Source organism: Macrotis lagotis, chromosome X (assembly GCF_037893015.1).
Source record: "Macrotis lagotis isolate mMagLag1 chromosome X, bilby.v1.9.chrom.fasta, whole genome shotgun sequence".
NCBI classification, from domain to species: Eukaryota; Metazoa; Chordata; class Mammalia; order Peramelemorphia; family Peramelidae; genus Macrotis; species Macrotis lagotis.
In genome coordinates this window covers 237,404,882-237,426,714 of record NC_133666.1, presented here as the reverse complement: position 1 = coordinate 237,426,714, position 21,833 = coordinate 237,404,882, and the positions used below count along the sequence as shown (strand labels likewise).

At 34.2% G+C, this 21,833-nt stretch overlaps 1 protein-coding gene across 4 annotated transcripts in view; it reads left to right on the top strand.

Moving 5' to 3' along the window:
- ATG10 (autophagy related 10) overlaps positions 1–21,833 on the top strand; it is a 319,260-nt gene that overhangs the window by 255,415 nt on the left and 42,012 nt on the right. For all 4 annotated transcript variants that reach the window (XM_074200727.1, XM_074200730.1, XM_074200729.1 and 1 more), the window contains one exon: positions 5,923–6,020. In XM_074200727.1, coding sequence (XP_074056828.1) covers positions 5,923–6,020 — 98 coding nt within the window. The remainder of the gene's footprint in view (positions 1–5,922; positions 6,021–21,833) is intronic.

Genomic DNA, 21,833 nt, shown 5'->3' with positions numbered 1-21,833 from the left:
GCCTCTTGAAATCCTATTACCTCTTCATAAAGCCTTTTCTGAGAGGACTATATCTAAATATTTCTTTTCTCAATGCCCTCATAATACTTCACTGGAACCTCTTATGCACTTTTTTATTTTGAATGCTACTTTTTAGTTTATATGCCTTACCTGAAATAGGCTATGAACTATTTGAGGACAGAGACTATTTTGTTTATTTTAAGATCATTTTAAACACTTTGGCACAGTGCTTTTCAAACATTATACATTTAATATGTATTTAATTGATCCGAATTAAATTTATTCTAATATTGAAGTTAAGATTCATTTTTATCATGTCTTCCTGAAGTTTAGTATCTGAATTTCCATTTGAACTTTAAATGCTTAAGTATGAGTACTACCTTTCTAATCCAAAATTATTTATTTTCTCCCTCTTTCCATCTCTCTCTTACACACACACACACACACACACACACAAACATACACACACACGTTTTCAAGATGTATGATGTTTGACTTAAGGGCAGAATTTGGCCCTACTCTGTAAATGTGTTCAGAAAATAATATAACATCAAGATGGAAGGCAGCTTGTTTTTAACTTGTAGCTAAACATGACATTCAAATGTTAATTGGATGAATAAATCTTGTTCATTTTACAGACATGAAAATGTCAATGGAATAAAACTATTTATCACAAGATAATGGTCTCCTGCCGCCAGATAAATGCCAAGATGAAGATACTTATTGAAAATGTATCAAAATATTCTATTGCTATTTATTGAAAATAAAGGTAGAAGAAAAGTTCACATTTTCAGTTACAAAGTGAGACACATTCATCTATGACATCACTCTATTATATTTCCAGTTCCTTATAAATAGCAGTATGATCTAGGATGGGAATAGCCCTGAGACCTTTGTTTGAGTCCCATGTGATCCCTTTCCAGTGCCAGGGTCAAGGGCAAGTGATTTAAAACTTTTTGAACCTCAGTTTTCTCATCTGTACAACAACTTGTTATGAGGAGGAGGCTTTATAAATTGTAAATAAATGAACATATGGTTGACCATTAGATGATTAATTCTTTGTCCATGAATACCTTTTTTCTCCTTGCTCTCATTGACCAACATAAATGTCTTTGAGGCTGCTAATGAAGTCATTTGACTTATTTTTTTCATGTTATTTTCTCATATGAGTTTAATAAGCAAAGAAGAAGTGGTGAAAAGGATGGCATCAAGGAAATGTATGAATGAAAAAAATGGACAGACTACACGGAAAGAAAAATAATAGATGGACAGTCCCACATTTTCTACTAATATGTACTCAGGGTTAAGAGAACTCAAGGAAGGCCCCAGTATGTTAAGTCATCTCCCTTTTAGGAAGGCATAGGCAAGATTTGTTTAGAATGGGAAAGCATGGATAGATTATCAGTGAATATTTACATCAATCCTTGAAATATTGGAGCATTTAATGCATTTTGTGCTTTAAAATTTATTAATTTAATAAATCATTACCTAAAGAAATAGTTCACAATTGACAGTACTTAGTGCTTAAATTTTAACAGAGTAACCCACCTTCATTTCAGCAATGGATTTAGAACAGCAAATGGCTTTAAGAAATTTCTCTTCTGTTTTCTAATCTTTATCTGCAGTGATTTTTTGGCAAAGAGGAGACTTAAAAAGAACATTACTAACCTCAAACATTTGCATGACTTTCATGTAGAAGACTTGTTTTTCTTGGCCCCAGAGGGCTTACTTGGAATAATGGAAAAAAAAAAAACCTTAGAGATACAGATTTAGGTTCCAAAGAAGGACAGCTTCCTAGCTGTGAAGTGAAATGGTAGTTTGAAGATGGTCTTCAAGTGAGGTCTAGAGTATGTCTTCAAGAGCATTCTTATTCAGAATGGAAATCCCTTGAGTATACAAATTGGATAAAATTCAGAAAGGATAGGATGGAACTGATGGCCTAGAATTTAACCCAGGAAGGGTTGCTGCTGAAGTCAAAACTGTAACTGCACAAACACTAATGTTGACATCTATCCAGTGTGGTAGAAAAAGAGGAGCTGACTAAAAGGACCAGTGTAGATTAATAGGGAACTCATTGACCAATGTACAATTTTAAAAGATATGGGAACAAAGATGACTAGGATGTTTAGAAGAGAGTATCATGGTCTTATAAAAATAATGTCAGGAATCATGAAGTTAAGAACAGCTGAGGTGCATAATGAATTCCAAGGATGATGGTTTGCTAATTTTATGGAAATTATAAGCTTCTGGAAAGCCTAAAGCAATAGCTAGCACACTGGATGACCGAACTGAAATTTGAAAAGATCTCAACAATCTATAATGAGTATTCAAATCCAATAAAATGGAACTTAATAGGAACAAATGTAAAGTTTTCATTTGTTAAAAAAAATCAGTTAAGGGAAGGTAGAGTCAAGATGGCAGAGTAAGAGAAATAATTTTTGCCTAGATCCCCAGCATACTTTCTCCACAGCAACCTAGAAAATGCACTGAACCAAATTCTGAAGGGAAAACCAAGACAAAATCACAGTGAATCATTTTTCCCTCCCAGGGCAGCTTAGGAAAACAGAGAGCTCTATAAGCACTGGGGCAGGGACTGAACAGGAACATGTGGTTGTGGCAGGGATAGTAAGGAGGCTGAGAATGAACACTGGGGTGGAAGTGGGAGGTAGAAAAAGAACCCTTAGATCCCTAACCTATAGCAGGGAGAAAGAATAGGTTCCATTATGCAATTCAGTCTCCTATTACTTCAGTTCTAGGTCACAGATCCAGGCAGAGAGGAGAAGTAACTAGCAAATATGGGACTTTGCTGAGTACTAAGCACAGAACAAATTCTAAAAATTGAACTGTGTGGTGCTGAGCCTGAAAGCAGAGCAACAACTCAGTTCTAACCTTTGACAGGGACTATGACCAGGAGAGCCCACTAGCAATTCAGTCCTTTTGAACACATAGAAGCTCCCAGCAGTCTAACTGTGCCTGCTGCAGTCTACTGAAGCTGTGCAGAGCTCAGATCAGGGGGTACAGAGCAGACCTACCCCTACATCATGCCACTGGGAAAGCATCAAATTCAACAATTCAATCCAGGAAATATTTATTAGAAACCTAGAGTGTTTCTGGCATTGTGTCAACACAAAAGGACACCCAAAAGTGGCGGGAGGGGGAGCAGTGAGGCGTACTTGGCTTGGGGAAGAGGCATGAGTTTTCATGAAATTGAAAATAGGCAGAGCTATTGATGGAAAATGGAGTTACCTGGAAAGTTCAGAGCCCTCTATAAATAGGAATGAACGTGACTTCAATTCTTGGCAAAATTCTAGAATATATTATTAAAGATTTCTATGCACTTAGAAAAGAAATTGGTGATCATTAAAGATGTCTTGGTCTCATTAAGGAACAGGTTGAGTTAGGTTAAATGAATTTTCCTTTATTGTGCTGGTAAATCAGGGAATATCTTGATTTCAACCTGGTATTTAGCAAATTTTCTTCCGCTTATCCTTATGAATGAATTGGAGAGATGTATGCTGGATAATAGTATGGTTTTTTTTTATTTTATTTTAAGGCAATTGGGTTAAGTGACTTGCCCAAGGTCACACAGCTAGACAATTATTAAGGGCCCAAGGCTGGATTTGAACTCAGGTCCTCCTGACTGCAGGGCTGGTGCTCTATCCACTGTGCCACCTAGCTGCCCCTAATAGTATGCTTTTATCAATGACTTGGATAAAGACAGATGATGATACAGTGTGTTTATTTAGTTTTTGGATGTCACAGAGTTGTGAAAAATACTTAAAACATTGGATGACTCAATTAGAATCCTCAAAAATCTCAACAGACTATACTGACAACTCAGATTTAGTAAGATAGTTTTTAATAGAAATAAACATAAAATCTTATTCTTGGGTTGAAAAATCATTTGTACAAGTACAGAATTAGGAAGGCATAGTTAGATAATGGTTCATGTGAAAGGACCTGGACTCTTTAATGGACTATACAATAGTGTGATAGGGAAGTAAAAAACCTAAATGTTCTTTTTAGTTATTAATTAGAAGTTATAAATTAAGTAGAAGATGGACAATAGGGTATTGTCAAGGGGATTCCTTCTGGGCTGGGACAGGACTAGTCATCTCTGAGGTGCCTTCAGAATGGAGTCTTATGGTTCCTCCAGATCAAAAATGCTTCCTCTCTCCTTTGAACCCACTTAGTTATTATGGGTTATGCCACATTCACTTTTTCATAATTTTTTTGTATACATTTGTTATCTTCCTTATTAGTTAGAAAATTCCTTTATAGTAGGGACCAAGTTATTCATCTTTGTATTCCCATTAGCACAGTGTTGGCATCCAATAAATATTTATTGAAATGAATATGTGACTTATGTGAGCACAAACTTTTTTTTTTAGGTCTTTGAAAGGCAAATGGAGTTAAGTGGCTTGCCACAGGCCACACAGCTAGGTAATTATTAAGTGTCTGAGGCGAGCACAGACCTTTAAAGAAATAAAAGAAGATACTAAGATTTAAATTGTATATAGGAGGGGCGTCTAGGTGGCACAGTGGATAGAGCATGGGCCCTGGAGTCAGGAGTATCTGAGTTCAAATATGGCCTCAGATATTTAATAATTACTTAGCTGTGTGGCCTTGGGCAAGCCACTTAACCCCATTGCCTTGCAAAAAACTAAAAAAACAAAAATTGTATACAGGACACCTATAGACCTATCATTAAGGTATGTTTGCATCTGAATGTAGGCATCTGGAATTGATTGTGCAACATGGAAGTCACCGGCCCAGGACCACCCAGCATGTCATGCTGTCATCAGAGAGGGTGCTGTGCTCTATGAGCAAAGTAGAATTGAAATAGCTCAGAAGAAATGAAAAAATGCACAAATTCAGAGACCCCACCCCCCATGATCACGTGGACTAGTTGTGCCCAATCTGTGATAGAGTACTCTAAGCTCATATGGGTATGCCCATAGTTGGCCTTGACACTATAATTTATCTTTAACATAGGGATGTCATTTTGAATTTCTTCAATAATGAAGGATAATAACCAACCAGCTATCACTTCAGTAGTTATATTCAGAATTTCCCTTCAAAATATTTTTGGATTCTATGTATTTTCCCAAATAACTGAAGACTATACAATTGATACTCAGTAAGAAAGTGGATTCTTTAAGTGCTATTTTTGTTTAGTTGTTTTCATGTCATGTCCTGTCAGCTTCTTTTTTGACCCCATTTGGGGTTTTCTTGGCAAAAATATTAGTGGTTGCTGTTTCCTTCAGTGACTCATTTTACAGATGAGGAAACTGAAGCAGACAGGGTTAAGTGACTTGCCTGGAGTCACACAGCTAGTAAGTATCTGAGATTGGATTTGAACTTGGGAAGATGAATCTTCCTGGGGCTACTGAGCTACCCCAATTTAAGTACAGATATGTTATGAAGAAGGGAGGTCATATATTTAAGCAACATTAGCAACTAGTTATTCAGATACTTTTTTAGCTGATGTTCGTTAATGAGAGGAATAATCTTGGAAGAGAATATAAAGAGCCAGATTCAGAGTCAGAGTGGCTATCTTTGACAAATTTTAGTTGTATGATTCTATGTAAATCATTAACCTCTTGGTCCTCAAACAATTCACTGAGACTATAAGTTAAAGAGATATTTCTTTGACAGAGGGAACTTCCAAGAGGGAAATACTCCAGGGAAATAACAGTTCTAGTCCAAAAAAACTAATTATTGAGTATAAGATAAATACACCTATATATATATATATATATATATATATATATATATATATATATATGTTTGTGCATTTTTCATATGGCACATGTGTCATATATATAGTTATGTTGTATAGGCAGAGAATTTAATTCTTTGCAAAGTACTCTGAGCATTATATAAGAACTAACCAAAAGATTATAACACAAACTTTTACAGATGGAAGGCCTTTAACCCTGAAGGAAATATGGGATGGTGTACATCAATTCTATCAAGTTCGTCTTCTTCAAGAGCCATGGAGCACCATTACACAACAGGTTAAACAGTATTTCCAGTTATTTTTTGTAATTAATTTTCAAAAAAAGTAGGGATTATTTTAGAAGTCTTATTAGGATACGGATAATTTTCTTATATGGGCACTATAGTGTGATTCATGTATTAGTAATGAGTTAAATTTGCAAGAAAACCAAAGTGTAACTTTAATTGATAATGGAATTGCAATCATTTTACAAAATAAGTGGAGAAAATTTGTCAGTCAAATAACTTGTTATTACTATCTAATGTACTAAAAATCAGTAGTTAATGAATTTAAATTTTTTTTAAAGCACTCTCTTCACAATGTCTGTAGTGTAGCCTTGAAATCTACATTACAGCAAATTGTGCTCGCTTGCAAAATCATTTTCATTTGGATGGAAAGGCTTATTTTTTTTACCAGCCTCCATTTTTTACCAGCCTAATGCTTTTTCAGTTGACTTTACCAGTCATTAGGATGTTATGCCTGGTTAGAAGTTAGATCATAGAGGTAAGACAGATTATTTACCAATCAAAATATTTAAAATGGGCTATTCACTTTTAATCAAGGATCTGGGTTATGGACTGATATTGTATGTTTAATACTGTGTTCTGGGATAATTGTCAGAATTCAGTTTCCATTAATTTTGGCATCATATAAGAGGAAATGAAGGAAGAGCAAAGATGGCAGAGAGGGTTACTTCTGAGAATGCTGATGTTATCCACACTGGACACTGCTATGAAGATATATCCCAAAGTTCCCATTGTAGAGAATGAGAATGATGTTAATAACCTATCTTAGAGAATGGTTTGGAAAGCAGTCTTTGCAATTGTAAGATACACTTGCCTTATGTATTTTTTCCTTATACTGTTTTTTCAGCTTTTGCAATAACATATCTGTTATATTTTATCTGTTATGATAGAAAAGATCCATATAGTTCAAAATCGAGCCTTTTCTTTTAAGCAAAAACCACATATAAATTTGATAATGACTGTTACTTACCTGGCTCTGTCTCATGTAATATGCAAAGTATATTTTATCAAACCTTGTGTGCTGAGAACTTCTGTAAGGAAAATCACAGAGGTGACTGTGCCGAGCAGTAACTTAGCAGTGTTAGCTATGTTAGAAAGAAAGCCTCAGAGACCTTGGAATAGGATTAGAATTTATAGACAAGCTGGAGAAAATGGTAAAGTAGGGGACCAATTAGACCTTTGATCTGTAAATATGTGGGCCAAATAAATAATGAGAACAGTGTAGAATGTCTGTGAATGTTGGAAGGAAAAGGTTCTGTATGATATGTATTTTGTATGTCCAGATTTCTTTATAGTTATTTTCATATTTTTGTATTTTTAATGTGTGCAAAAATATGGTAATTCATTTCAGCAACTTTATCTTTACATGATGAACTTTTGAGGTGACATTTGGCAAATAAGTTACTTTTTATTCTTGGTAATACAGGAAGTTAACTTGTTAATGATTCTTAAATAATGAAGCTTGATATGTTGCGTAGTGATTTCTAATGATAGCTAATAAAGTGTGATGATTTAATTGTGCTTCCTCTAGTAATAATCTTAAGTGCTCAAGTGAAGTTGCAGTGATTGGCTTTCTTCTGAATTCCATTTCCCTGGAGCCTGTAGTTGGCTCTTTGATACAACATCTGATAACAGGCTTTAACTGTTCCTATTTTAAATAATACAAATCAATTAAAACACACACACACAGCTGTTTAACAAAACTTCTCAATGTTGGTCTAGGTCTCTGTGGGTATTTCCTGATGGCTCATAATGACATCAATTTAGTGCACCTGGTAGGATATGTGTTGCTGGAAGTTGCTTCATTCTGAAATGACAAGAAAATGGAGAAGTATTTATGGATTACTGCTGCTTCTTCAGAAGTACTGCCAGCACTGATGGCTTTTTTTTTTCCAACAAAGGAGTTAGAAATGGGGCCAACAGACATGATGTAATTGTTTTTCTAGTAGTATGCTGGTAATCTGTTGAACATAGATTTCAAGATATTGGTTCAGACCCCAGAGAAATCACCCATTCTCTTCTACCTGGATGGATTTTGCATCAAGATAGTAAATATACTATGTTCCATGCCTTTTGTGTAAAACATTTTTATGTTTAACTATGTATGATGGCTCTGCTTTACTTTACTAACAAATATTGAATTTAAGTAAGATTTTTATGATCCATTTCAGCTTTATATTTCTTTATATGAAATTATTTAAAAATTTTAATAGATAAATTGATTATTGAGTGGCTGTGCGGTATAGTGATTAGTTAGGTAGGTAGAATCAGGAAGACTTGGAATGAGTCTCACCTCTGACATATGCTGACTATGACCCTGGACAAGTCATTTGGCTCAGCAACTCTCTTAAGACCAGGTGCTAATCTACATTGGTATTTGGGGGAGGGGGGATGTTCCGTAGACAAGTGAAATCCACATCTGACTTTCCTCCCATACTGATTATTAGTATTTGACTTTTCTTACATGATAAACCTACTAAAGGAGCAGAGAGTAGTTGTCTTTTTTCCTTTAAGATTTTATTTATTTTGAGTTCTACAATTTTTCCCCTAATCCCCCCCCCCCCCCAGAGGGCAGTCTGTTAGTCTTTACAATGCTTCCATGGTATACCTTGATCTAAGTTGAATGTGATGAGAGAGAAATCATATCCTTAAGGAAGAAAAATAAAGTAAAAGAGATAGCAGAATTATATATTAAGATTACAGGTTTGGGTCTTTGTTCAAACTCCACAATTCTTTCTCTGGATACAGTTGGTATTCTCCATCACAGATTCCCTAAAATTGTGCCTGATTGTTGCACTGATGGAATAAGTGAGTCCATCAAGGTTGATCATCGCCCCCATGTTGCTGTTAGGGTGTACAGTGTTTTTCTTGTTCTGCTCATTTCACTCAACATCAGTTCATGCAAATCCCTCCAGGCTTCCCTGAATTCCCATCTCTCCTGGTTTCTAATACAACAATAGTGTTCCATGGCATACATATACCACAGTTTGCTAAGCCATTCCCCAATTGAAGGACATTTACTTAATTTCCAATTCTTTGCCATGGGAGTAGTTGACTTTGATGTGATTTTGTCATTGACATTAAATATTTGTTAATGTTTGTATATTTTATGTTATCTCTAGAAAAATATGCTTTTGTCTTGAATCTTGTTTATTTCTGACATTTTCCAGTGTAGCATAAACATTTTTACAATCATTCTTTCTCTAGATTTCCTTCTTCAATGTCCTGACTACATTTTTTTTTTTTTTTTAGTTTTTGCAAGGCAGTGGGGTCACACAGCTAGATAATTAAGTGTTTGAGGCCGGATTTGAATTCAGGTACTCCTGACTCCAGGGCCAGTGCTCTATCCACTATACCATCTAACCACCTCCTGACTACATTTTTAACAGACCCATTGACTTAGTGAAGGAATTAGTTTTGTTGGAACTTTTCTTTGAGATCTCACATAATTTCCCCTCCTAATTTATTTTCTGACATGTTTCATTCAGTTCATATTCAGACAAATTCAGAATATATTGGAGGATGTATCTGCTGCCCCTCCCACACACACCTTTTTTTTAAATGCCTAAACAAAATTTTTTAGATTCCATTACTTGAAATACAAAGTTTGACCAGAAAATTTGTAACTTTACCAGGCCAAAACACTGTTGCGTTTAACAGTCTTAATAGATTCATAAATATAGACTCTATTAAATAGTTTTGTGGAAGTGTTTATCTGACAGAGCAGTCATGTATTTGAGGGTCTGGTTCTAATGCTAGTTCTGTCCCTTATGTGAGATTGGGCAGGTCACTTAGCCCCTGTCTGGTTCAGTTTCCTTTTCTGTAAAATTAGAAGCTTTGATTAGATGACCTCAAAGGTTCCTTCTACTAGGTCTAAATTCATGTGCTTTAGATTACCAATTTGTGATTACAACTATAATATAGGACTTTTAATTCTGCATCTCTCCCAAGAAAATAACTGTTTTTTTCCCCTTCAGAATTCAGAAAGAGTACAAGTAAGGAAAATGAAAATGGTAAATGAATGTGGTTTAGGGAGAAATGTTGAATGAAAAGTAAAAATTCATAGATTACATGATATAGCTCAAAAAATTCCCATTTGCTTTGGTTTCCAGACTCTTTTCTTTAGTAAATTGGGTTGAGAATTGTGAAGATAAATGAAGGTTGCCAAGGTTGGTAATGGGTAACCCAGATGTTCATATAATTCCCTATGCACACACAATTTCTAGAATGAAAACATGAGTGGGGAGGGAGGAGGGGAGGAGGTAAGGCAGGGAAGAATATAATGTCATCAAATGTAGCATTTCATCTTTATTTTGATTTAATTCTTTAATTTTAATTCGGTTCTAATATCTCTTGAGGTACATTTGGATTTTTATAGAAACATGGGCCCTAAACATTTGAATGATGTAATTAGAATGTGAATGAAGAACTTGCATTGAATTTTTTACTTTCTACTCCATTGGCATTATGACTGACCAAGCAGAAGGTGAAATAGCAAAGTGAGATTTTTTACTTTATATAAATAATAGAAGGCTAAAATAAGCATAGGAATTTTACATATTTTTGGTTTGTTTTGTTCTTAAATTTTAACCGGATCATTATAAAGAGGATTTTATAACTTTTTATCCACGGTCTATAGGGTTGCTACTTTAATTTTGACTCATTCTGTTCGTAGGGACAGACAGCTGTTGTGTTTCAGCCGAATGAAGTTCCAAGAAGGGTACAACACTATGATAGATGGTTCCTTGGGATTTGAGGCCTATCCTAATCAGTCGATATTTCATTTAAGCTTATTTTGATCTTCACATTGTCTTTTCTGAATTTTAAATCCTATTCTTGTCAGTAAAAACATTACTTAATGTTTACTATAATAATTTACTTTTAGTTTCCTGTAAGATAACGTGCACCACACAGCATCTTTCCAGTTAAATGTGCACATTCAGCCCTTAAACTGATGTGCTGTGTAACTAATTCTTTTCTAGTTTTTCTTTCAAATGTTTCATTATTAAAAAAAAAAAAAACAGAACAGCTCCAACAGTCATGTAGTCTAAGCCAAAAGGATCCTCCAGTGCTAATTGTCCTCTTTTAAGAGGCCTAGTAAACAATTTTTGAGGAGAGGGAGTAAAGGAGGGTTCATGTTCTTATTAAAAGAAAACAAGACAAGTAATATTCAAGTTAAACAAAAATAGTTACATAAGAACTAATTAAATTTACATTTTCCTGGGATAGAATTTATTTCTTTTAAAATGCAAAATTTTCCTTTATATATTTTATATATATATTATATATTTTATATATATTATATATTCCTTTATATATATTTTTACTCCAACAGAACTATTTTCCTTTTGGTACAAAAATATGTGAAAACATTGTAAGTAGAAGGTGTTATCTTTATTCTCCTTTTTAATAGAAACCCTACCTAAGTCCATATTGAGAATATATTAGTAATAGTACTACTTAAAGTACCAATAGCATCACATCCTTGTAAAAATGAGTTTATTGGAATTCTTTGGAATTGTGTTTTTTTCTTTTTAATTTCTGGGAGCCAAATACACAGCTTGAGTTCAAAGCTTGGGGATTTTAAATGTTAATTTACTGCTTTGACCTACTCTTTCTTACCTTCATTCAGAGAACTGGGAACTTCTGAAGTCAACTTTTATCTATTTAATTGCTTACCATATTCACAGACACATGCAAAGACCAGCATTAGTTCAGTAAGACATTTAAGGACTGAAATAAATAATAAAGTAATGACACAATAGTAACATACATTTCTCAAATGAATACAAGTAATATCCTCCCCCCCCCCCCCCCAATGATTTGGGAAACAAGTTATTCTAACTGGATTCATCTGAAAGTTGAGTTCAATGAAGGGCTGAATCTTTGTCTAACTGATTATTTGATTCCTAATTATTTCCTTCTCCATTCAGCAAATGACATGGCTTGCTCAAGTTACTATCTACCATTCTTAATTACATCACTTCTTACCAGATTTTCCATAGTTAAGATGCTTCATCTCTTTGTCTTACTCTAGTCATGATATTCTGACAGGAAAAAAAAACAACTCCTGCTACTGAGGGTACTTTCTTGAAATACCCATTGCTTGGGTGATAAACCTGACAGAAAATTCCACTGATCCTCCATCATCATGTAGATTTCTTCATTTCATTAATAGATATTTCTTGGGCAAACAGCTTAAGGAGAAATACATCTCCAGGAAACACCTTTACTTTAGACATAGGCATCTTGAGAAATATGATCTTCCCATACCAGATAAGCATGTTTTACACACACACACACACACACACACACACACACACACACACACACAGTACCAGCAACATTTGTTGAATATTCTTGTTGCTTCATTTTCATTTCTTTGAATTAAAATTTAAAAGAAGATTGCTCGCTTTCGGGGGTAACTAGGTGGCACAGTGGATAGAGCACTGACCTCTAAGTCAGGGCAAGTCACTTTAACCCCATTGCCTTGCAAAAAATAAACAAACAAAAAGATTATTCTATTTGAATTGTTTTATATCTTTAAATAGTTTCCTGAAAGCCTTTGAAATTGTTTTCCTTAGTGAGAGGAGAAGTTGAGGCAAAACAAAAACATAAGGTTCCTGAGCAAGGGAGGGGAATACTATAAGAAGAGAAAAGAGAGCACCAAAGATGAAAACTGCCCAGGTTGTAACTGATCCAATAGTTAGCACTGGCATTGCAGGGACATTTGCTTTCAAATCATTATACTTTGTGCTATAACTTCATAAAATCAAGAAATTATTAGTTTTTGTTCTGCTCACTAAAACTTATTCCTTCTCCTGAAGCAGAAACATGGTGTAATGAACTATAGATCAGAAAATCTGATTTCTCCTCTAGGGTCTACCATTTATTAACCAAGAGACTTTGGACAAGTCACTTTGACTCTATTGAGAGTTCTGCCCCAGTTTTCTCATCTATTCATAGACCCCAGGCTAAGAAAAAGTTGACAGACTCCTATTGCTGTAGCAAAGTAGGTAGCAAAGAGAAAATAGCTTCTTGCATTCCAAAGAATGATGATATGAAGCCATAGGTGCTCTGAAATAAGTGCTTATAAAATGATAGGAGGAGAAGAAAAGATGTAATGACTACGACTGATTTAAGATGGGAGATTTAGAAGAGAAAGGCACATTTAGGAAATGATAGCTAGCAAAGATGATACATGAAAATGTGATTTGAATTTCTGTACTATTGCTTAAAATAGGAAAAATGAACTCTTGGCACAGGGATGGAGTGGGGGAATGGAGAGCAGTTTCTAATGGGGCACCATGGAAGTTGCATTGGTTTTGTAGATTTAAAAAAATTCATTGATATTTTTGTTTTTTATATCAGTCTTTTTCTATTAAACCCTCCTCATCATTACCGCTGTTAAATTCTCTATTGTAGTAAAGAAAAAGAGGTAAAGCTACCATGTCTAACAACATCTGTAATATTGCATTCCCATACTCTCCTATCCACTTTTTTTTATTTTTCAAGTCAATGGGTATAAGTGACTTGCCCAAGGTCACCCAGCTAAGTTATTATTAAGTGTCTGAGGCTGGATTTGAACTCAGGTCTTCCCGACTTCAGGGTCAGTGCTCTATCCACTGCACCACCTAGCTGCCCCTTCCAAAATATTTTTAAGATGAGGTAAGTGTACTTCATTGTCTGCCTTCTGGGATCAATTTTAGTTATGAATTGGAGTTTATCTTTTAGTGTTATTTTTGTTGATATAGTTGTATCCTTCGCCCTTATTTTTTGCTTTCTATTCTATTTAGAATTTGTACTCCAATTTCATGGACTGGGGTTCCATTTATCCTCTATTAGGGATCTTGGGATTTAGTTCATGTGGTCTAGTTTAGCTCTTCTCTTTCCTTATATTTTGTTACTCTCAAACATTATTCCTTTTGGTCATTGTTTTGCCACTTAGTGATTTCTATTTATTCTTTTATTCCTAAATTCAATTTTTTAAAAAAATTAAATGTTTTTCAATTAATGAAAATTTGCCCTGGAACTTCCATCTGTCCTCTCTCTCATTAAAAAAAAAGCAAAGCCTATATTTATATGTCTCAATTTGCATTCTTGAGTCCATCACCTCTTTTGTCAAGAGGTGGGTAGCATGTTTCATCATGAATCTTTTGCAACTGTAATTAGTCATTGCACTGATCAGAATCCTTAAGTCTTTCAAAGTTTTTTGTTTTTTACCATATTGTTATTTTTGTATAAATGTTCTCCTGACTGTTCTCCTTTTGCTCTGTATCAGTACATATAAGTCTCTCCAGATTTTTCTGAAACCATCCCCAAGCCTAACTTCTTCAGCCATTCCCCAACTGATGGGTATCCTTTGAGTTTCTAGTTTTTTGGCTCCCAGAAAAAGAGTGGCTATAAATATTTCTGTACGCATGATTCCTTTTCCTCTTTCTTTGATCTTTTTTAGAAGTATAGACTTAATTGTGATAACAATGGCTCTAAGGGAATGCAGTTTAGTAACTTTGTGAACATCATTACAAATTGCTTTCCAGAATAATGGAATCAATTCACATATCCACCAAAAATATATTAATGTGCTTGTTTTCCCACAGCCCCTCTGGCATTTATCATTTTCCTTTTTATGTCAACCTTGACAATCTGATGATAGTTAAGAGGAAGAACTTCAGAGTTGTTTTAATTAGCATTTTCTAATTATTATTAATTAAGAACATTTTTTTCATAAGTCCTTTAATAGCTTGGATTTCTTCCTTTGGCTTTTCATTGTATTGATACTTTGACCATTCATCAACTGAAGGATGGTTCTTATAAATGAGTCATATTCGTGTGTGTGTGTGTGTGTGTGTGTGTGTGTGTGTGTGTATGTGTGTATATGTGTGTGTTTGTATATGTATATATCTTAGAAATGAGACTTTTATGAGAGGAATTTTCAGCTCAGTTTATTGAAAAAGACAAAACAAGAATATAGCCTATAAATATGAAAGAATTAGTTTCATTCCTTATTCATTTTATAACCATATATTCACTTTTTTTTCTTTCTCTTATTTGGAATGCTTAAAATTTGTTTACCTCAGGTCACTGTAGGGAATGCCTCAAATTTACCAAAAGTTTGCCTTTTTTAATTGATGATTAAGCTGAAATTTTCATGATATATTATTTCAAATCAGAACTACAACTTGAGCTCTTCTTTAAATGGCATAATAGAAGAAAAATAATAGATTATTCAAATTGACATTCCAACATTGTTAAAAATCCTTTTCTTCTAGATGTTTGCAAAATTTATTGTTTACCATTTAAATTGTGAAATTTAACTTCTGTGTACCTTGGAGTATCAAACATAAATTCTGTGTGTGTGTGTGTGTGTGTGTGTGTGTGTGTATGTATGTATGTATGTGTGTTGATCTATTGATTCTATCAATTTATGCTATTCTGTCTATATTCATAGGATCATAGAATCATAGACATAGAGCTGGAAAAGAATTTAGAGGTCAGCAAGACCAACCCCTCATTTTATAGATGAGTATCCTGAGGAACAGAAAGTCCAAATGCCTTTTCCACAGGACACAGGCTAATATTTATCTAAAGTAGGATTTGAGTTCATATCTTAACTGACTTTTAAGACCAGGAAGTTGGTTTTCAAAGATTTAAAAATAATTATGAATTATGTACATTGCTGCCTGTCTTGTTTTCAGTCAATTTGACTTGTATAGAATTCATGTGGAATTTTTAAGGTTGCCTTTGCTTTTTTCCTGCCTGTTTTTCTTTTACTTTTGAATATCTGTCTTACAAATACCATTCTCTTTTTGATTAACACTAATTCATTGAAGAGATTCTTTGCTGTATCTTTTAGCCTGTTATCTTTTTTAATTCTACATGGGAAAATTCACATCTCTGACCTAATTTCACTTATAGTATCTTTTTAAAAGTTTTGATTTTTCTTTTGAGTCATTATGAAGTTTCTCACTTTTTTTTCATCTTTATGAATTCTAAAGAATTATCTTGTTGAACAGGGATTTTTGGTTCATTTTCTTTAACAATATAATACTTGTTTATTTTGTTCTCTCTTTGAATTTCTACTATTTTTTCTTTTTGGGTCCACGTTCTGGCACAGGAGTACTTTGTACTTTCCTTATCTCATAACTCTTGTATTACATTGATTTGGCATATGGCAAATGTGGCACAATGGGGAAAGGGACTCTTGAATCTCTGGACCTGATCTGAGTTCAGATTTTATAACTCTGACACTTGTGTGCCCTTAACCTCCCTGGACCTAAGTGTCCTGATCTGAAAAATGGGCTTTTGGACTACATGTTTTTTTCAAGTTGTAGATGTATGATACTATGGTTTCCCCTAACCAACTCTAGGCTGACCCCATCTTCTACTCTTTTCCTTCCTAGCAGCTCCCAGTTGCCCTCTTTCATTTATGTGTCTAGATAGACCCAGCATATGCTTCCTCTTATGGATTATGGAAAACATTACTGAATTACTGTCTTGGGAAAAGGCAGGAGGGACCTCTACTTCCAGAACAACTTAAAGTGTTATATAAATATTAGCCTTTATTGATATTGTTATTACTAGAAAGGCAATATGATATAGTGGATGGAGAGTCAGTCTAAATACACTTACTACTAAAAGTTACAGATAAATGTCAACCTACATTTGTAAAGGAAGTTTCCTCATTTCAGAGTTTCCTATACCATTGAGATCATAGCACAGGTCCATCCCTCTCCAAGATAATGATAATGGTTGTAATGGTGATGGTGATGATGTTGGTGGTTATGGTGGTGGTGATGATGATGATGCAGTTAAGTTCCCCATTGTTATTTCCACAGAAGTTTTACTTCCTGTGTTGTTTCTTTTTTATTTATTTAATTTTAGTTACTTTGTATGTGGAACATAATAAATTTTTCTGATGTTTTTAGGTTAGAAAGATTTACAGAAAAAAACTACTTTACCATTCTTCTAATCCTGTGATCATTTCCATTCAACTACTTCACAGTTTTATAGACACTGTTTTATGGGCAACTAGGTAGTGTAGTGGATAGAGCATTCACCTTGGGTTTAGTAGGATAGGAGTTCAAATCCACCTCAAACACTTGCCACTTACTAGCTGTGTGACCTTGGGCAAGTCACTTAACTGTGTCTTGCATCCAGGGCCATCTCCAACCAATAAGATTTATATCTAGCCACTGGATCCAGGTAGCTTTAGAGGAAAAAGTGAGCCTGGTGATGTAGCACAGCACCCTCTCACTCAAATCCAATTCACCTGTTTGTCATGGCACCCTGATGTCATGGCCTTCTTCAGAAATGAAGAACAAACATTCCCACCTCTCTTTTCAAAAGGATTTCTCAAAACTTATAAGCAGTAGTTCTTTCATCATGCCTGCAAATTATTTTGGTTCTCTGTAGTAGCGTTTATCAAGGATACAAACTGAAACTTGTTTTAAATCTTTCAGAGTATTTTTTTCATAGTCAGCTCCTCCTAATGGTGTTTGTTCTAATAATTCCATTTTAAAGATTGTTCTGTTTAATGATGAAGACAAAAATACAAGTAGGGTTGTATCACTGGGCCTTCTCTTAGTCATTAAAGATGCAAAATGATATAATGGAAAGAATCTTGGGACATGGAATCAGAAGAGAGCTGGGACTCAAAGTTGTCCTCTGACATTTACTAGCTGTGGAACCTTGGATGAAACAAGGCACTTAACTTCTTTGGGCCTCAGTTTCCTTATAGGGATAGAATTCTGTAGTTCTCACTCCACAGGGCTGTTGTGAGGTTCAAATGAGATGATGGGCATAAATTGCTTTGTAAATTCTAAAGCAGTGTATAGCCATTAGCTTTTATTATTATAAACTTACACTATCTTTCCAAAGCAGTGGTTCTCTCCCTCTCCAATTTAAGGTTCCAAATGTAATAGCTTTTTTAAAAAAAAATGTTATTGTCTTTAGCATCCTAAAATGAAAAAAAAATCCTAACTTTTTGCTTTTAGGCTTTCTGAAACCATTCTTAGAGGATCAATCTACTCCTTTGTATTCATCCTTGGTTATAACCTGCTGGGGTTTTTTTTTTTTTTTGTAAATTTCCTTTTAAAAGTTATGGTGATCAAAAAGCTCCCTTTAAAGACATATTTGTTTCTTTGGAAGACTTCTCTTTTCTTTCTCATTAGGATTATTAGTAAAAGATAGAATTAAGATTTTCAGAAATCCTGCCTTCTTGAGACTTCCTTATTATTCCTTTTAGGAGTTCCTGACAATGCTATAAACTCATTTTTTAATTTCAGCTTTCAAAATCTGTTTTCCAATAAAGTATATATACAACTAGAATATATAATTTCCCTTTCATTTTTATTTAAAAATTCAAGTTGACAGAGTCACTTCTTTTTAAAGTTTAAAAAAACCCTGAACTTAGCAAATTTCACTAAATAAAATGAACTTCATTAAATACCTTATAGAACCGAAGGAATTGTTTGTATAAGAAATGGTGAATCTCTGTTATGCAGAGCTTGTTTTTCTTTCTAAATACTTAATAATTTCAGCATGTTGTCCTGCTAGCCTTTTTTCTATTCTTTTTTTGGGGGAGAGGGAATCGGAGTTTGGTCTATCTTCAACTCCACTCTCCCTCTATTTCCCCACCTTTAGAAAAAGAGAGAGGGAAACAAAACCCTGAAACAAATATGCATAGTTAAGCAAAACAAATCTCCACATTGGCCCTGCCCAAAACTGAGTGTCTCATCTTGTATCTTGGATCCATCTGTTCTCTGTCAGAAGGAGATTACATGCTTCAGCATGGGGTTTCTGGAATCTTGGTTATTCATTGCATTAATCAAAATTATTTCAGAGTTATTTGTTTTTGTTTGTTTTTTGCAAGGTAATGGGGTTAAGTGGCTTACCCAAGGTCATGCAACTAAGTAATTATTAAGTGTCTGAGGCCATATTTGAACTCAGGGCCTCCTGACTCCAGGGCCAGTACTCTATCCTCCCTGAGTCATTTGTTTTTACAAAATATTTGCTTCCTCCCATTAAAATTTTTACAACTAACATCAATATTTTCTCTAGTCTAGCAATCATTAAAATTCTCATTTCCTCCTTTTTTCCAGTTATTTCCTATGTAATAAAGAATCATTCTTTTACATCTGTCAACTTGCTCCCCTGACCCAACACCAATCCCCCTCACCATTAAATTCTTTATTTCCTTAAGTATTTTCTCATTAATATGAGAAAAATAAAACTGATAACATTTTCCAGTATGATTTCTATTTTCTATCAATCTTCATACAGTATCTAATTTCTTCCATTATAAATAAAAAAAAATCCTCCTTTACCCATGTTTACCATCTTCCTCTTTACTTTTTTCTCCAGATTTTCTGAAAGACTTTATCTGTTAGCTGCACTCTTTTGCTCTCTTTCCCTTCTCTGTTAGCTTCCACTCATTTCATAATGTTTACTCAGATTGTTTTTGTTTCATTCAACTACTTCACAGTTTTGCCCAGAAACAGCACTATTTGGTAAAATATTTTCATTAGGTATGTGTTAAAGTATTTACTTAGTTTTTTATTTGAATTTGTTTTCCTTTGCCTTAAGAGTACCCTAAATGGAAACCTACCAGATATATTCATTAAAAATAAAACATTTAGATAAATTGACAATTAGTCAAATTATTATTACCATCATAAAAGTTTATGTCATAGGCCTTTTCCACTTGGCTAGGTGAATTTATAAAAAAAAAAAGCAGTTTTACTGAATTAAATGGATAAGATGGAATCCTCAAGAGCTTCTAGAGATATGAGTTCTTATTTTCCCCGACATCAGGGCTAAATGTTATGCTTAATTCATTGGGTAACAAAATATGAATAGTGAGAACATTCTGAAACTAGATAGTGAATAAAGAAAGGCAACTATAAAATATTCTTTTCTTTCTTCCCCCTTAAAAACCCACCAGAGTGTTCATTCCAACTCATTCCGATTCTATTCAATGCATCAAATTTTTTCCTTTAGTCCCTAATTCTGAACAATTGCTTATTAGAATTTCTTTCTTTCTTTTTACCTTTAACTTACACATGTTTTTGACCCAAAATTGTTTCATTTCCTCCAGAGGAAAGGTGATGTGATGACATAAAATCCAGACCCACAAATCAAGAATTTAAGGACAGCTTTATATTTCATCATAAGGAATACAAAAATATGAAAATGGTGTCAATTTTACTATACTAAATGACACTGAATGATTCAAAATAAAATAGATTAAGAACACAAATCAGAGTATGAGGTGTCAATATGAAGTAATAAAATTATTTTTAAATCATTGCAGATAAAATAACAAAGACTAAGTAAGCAAAAACAACTTAGCAAATATCTTTTAAAAGTCTGATTTCTAAAATATATAGGGAAGTGAGGCAAATAAGTCATCTCATACATAAATTTTCAAAATATATGAACAGTTTTCAAAAGAAAAATTCCAGGCCATTAAAAACATTTTTTAAATGATCTAAATTTTGAATAATAAGAATAATGTAAACGATGAAAGTTTTTACCTCACATTGATAAAATTGTGAGAGATAATAAAATGCCCAAAGTGTCAATTTTGGAAGGATTATTGGAAAATAGGCATACTGTTAATATGTTGCTAATAGAGCTGTATATTGTTCTTGGGAACATTTTGTAATTCTTTGAAAAAAAAATCACTAAACTCTTGTGCCCTTTGAACCAGTTATCCTACTATTGAAAATTTATTTTAAGAGGTCAAAATCAGGGGGGGAAAAAGATCCTAGTTATTTCAGTATTTCAAATAGAACTTCTTGGGGTTGTATATTAATCAATGGAAGAGGAGCTGAACAAATCATGATATATGAATGTTTAGAACAATGTTGAGCCACAAGATAGAAGGATAAGGAATTTATAGAAACAAAGACTTGTATGAACTGATTCCAAGTAAAGTAAACAGAATCAGGAAAACAGTATTCATGTTGATTTCAATAACATAAACAGAAACACTGGCTAAACCCAGATTAATTTCAGTGACCAATGTTGATCCCAGAGGTCAGATGATGAAACACTTTCCTTAGTTGAAAAGTAGGAGATGATGTGAGTGAAACATTATATATGATGTGAGATTTATTTTGCTTATCTATTTTTAGATAATAGATTAGATTATCTATAGGGGAGGAAATCTTCAGGGTCCCAGGGAGGCACATATTAAGAAGTCTTAAAAAATCAAAAGGTTTTTTGGCACCAAAAAATCCAAATTTTATGTATTCTAATCAACTAACTTTCAATATATGTCCCTTGGATTAAGTTCATAGCCTCTTAAGGTGACAAATTTGAAAGTGAGAGACCTGAGCAAGTAGTTCCACAGGTAACCAGGACTTCACTTTTTCAGATCTGCAAGAGACCTTAAAATCTTAATTCAATCTTTTACAAACAAGGAAGCTGAAGTCCAGAGATGAAGTGACTTATCCAAGGTGACTTAGTGACAGAGCCAAGTTAACACCACCAGTGCTCTTTCTAATATTGCAGACCTAGGGAAAGGCCCTGAATAGAGAGTAGGTCAGAAGCCTGCTATTGATGTGAGTGCTTCAGAGAACACGGTTGGGGTGTGGAGCCAGAGGGAAAGAGTTGGAATTTGTTCAGTTCAGAGCAAGGGTCTGAAAGTGCAAGGCTCCTTGTTCCAGAATGATCAGGAATTTGGTCAGGGAATAGGAAGAATTCTTAAAGGGGCTTGAGCACAGCTAGTACGAGTCATGGTCAGTTTGGCCAGGTTCATGGCAAAGTAAGCAGAAGAATGCATAGAGGACAGGGAAAAG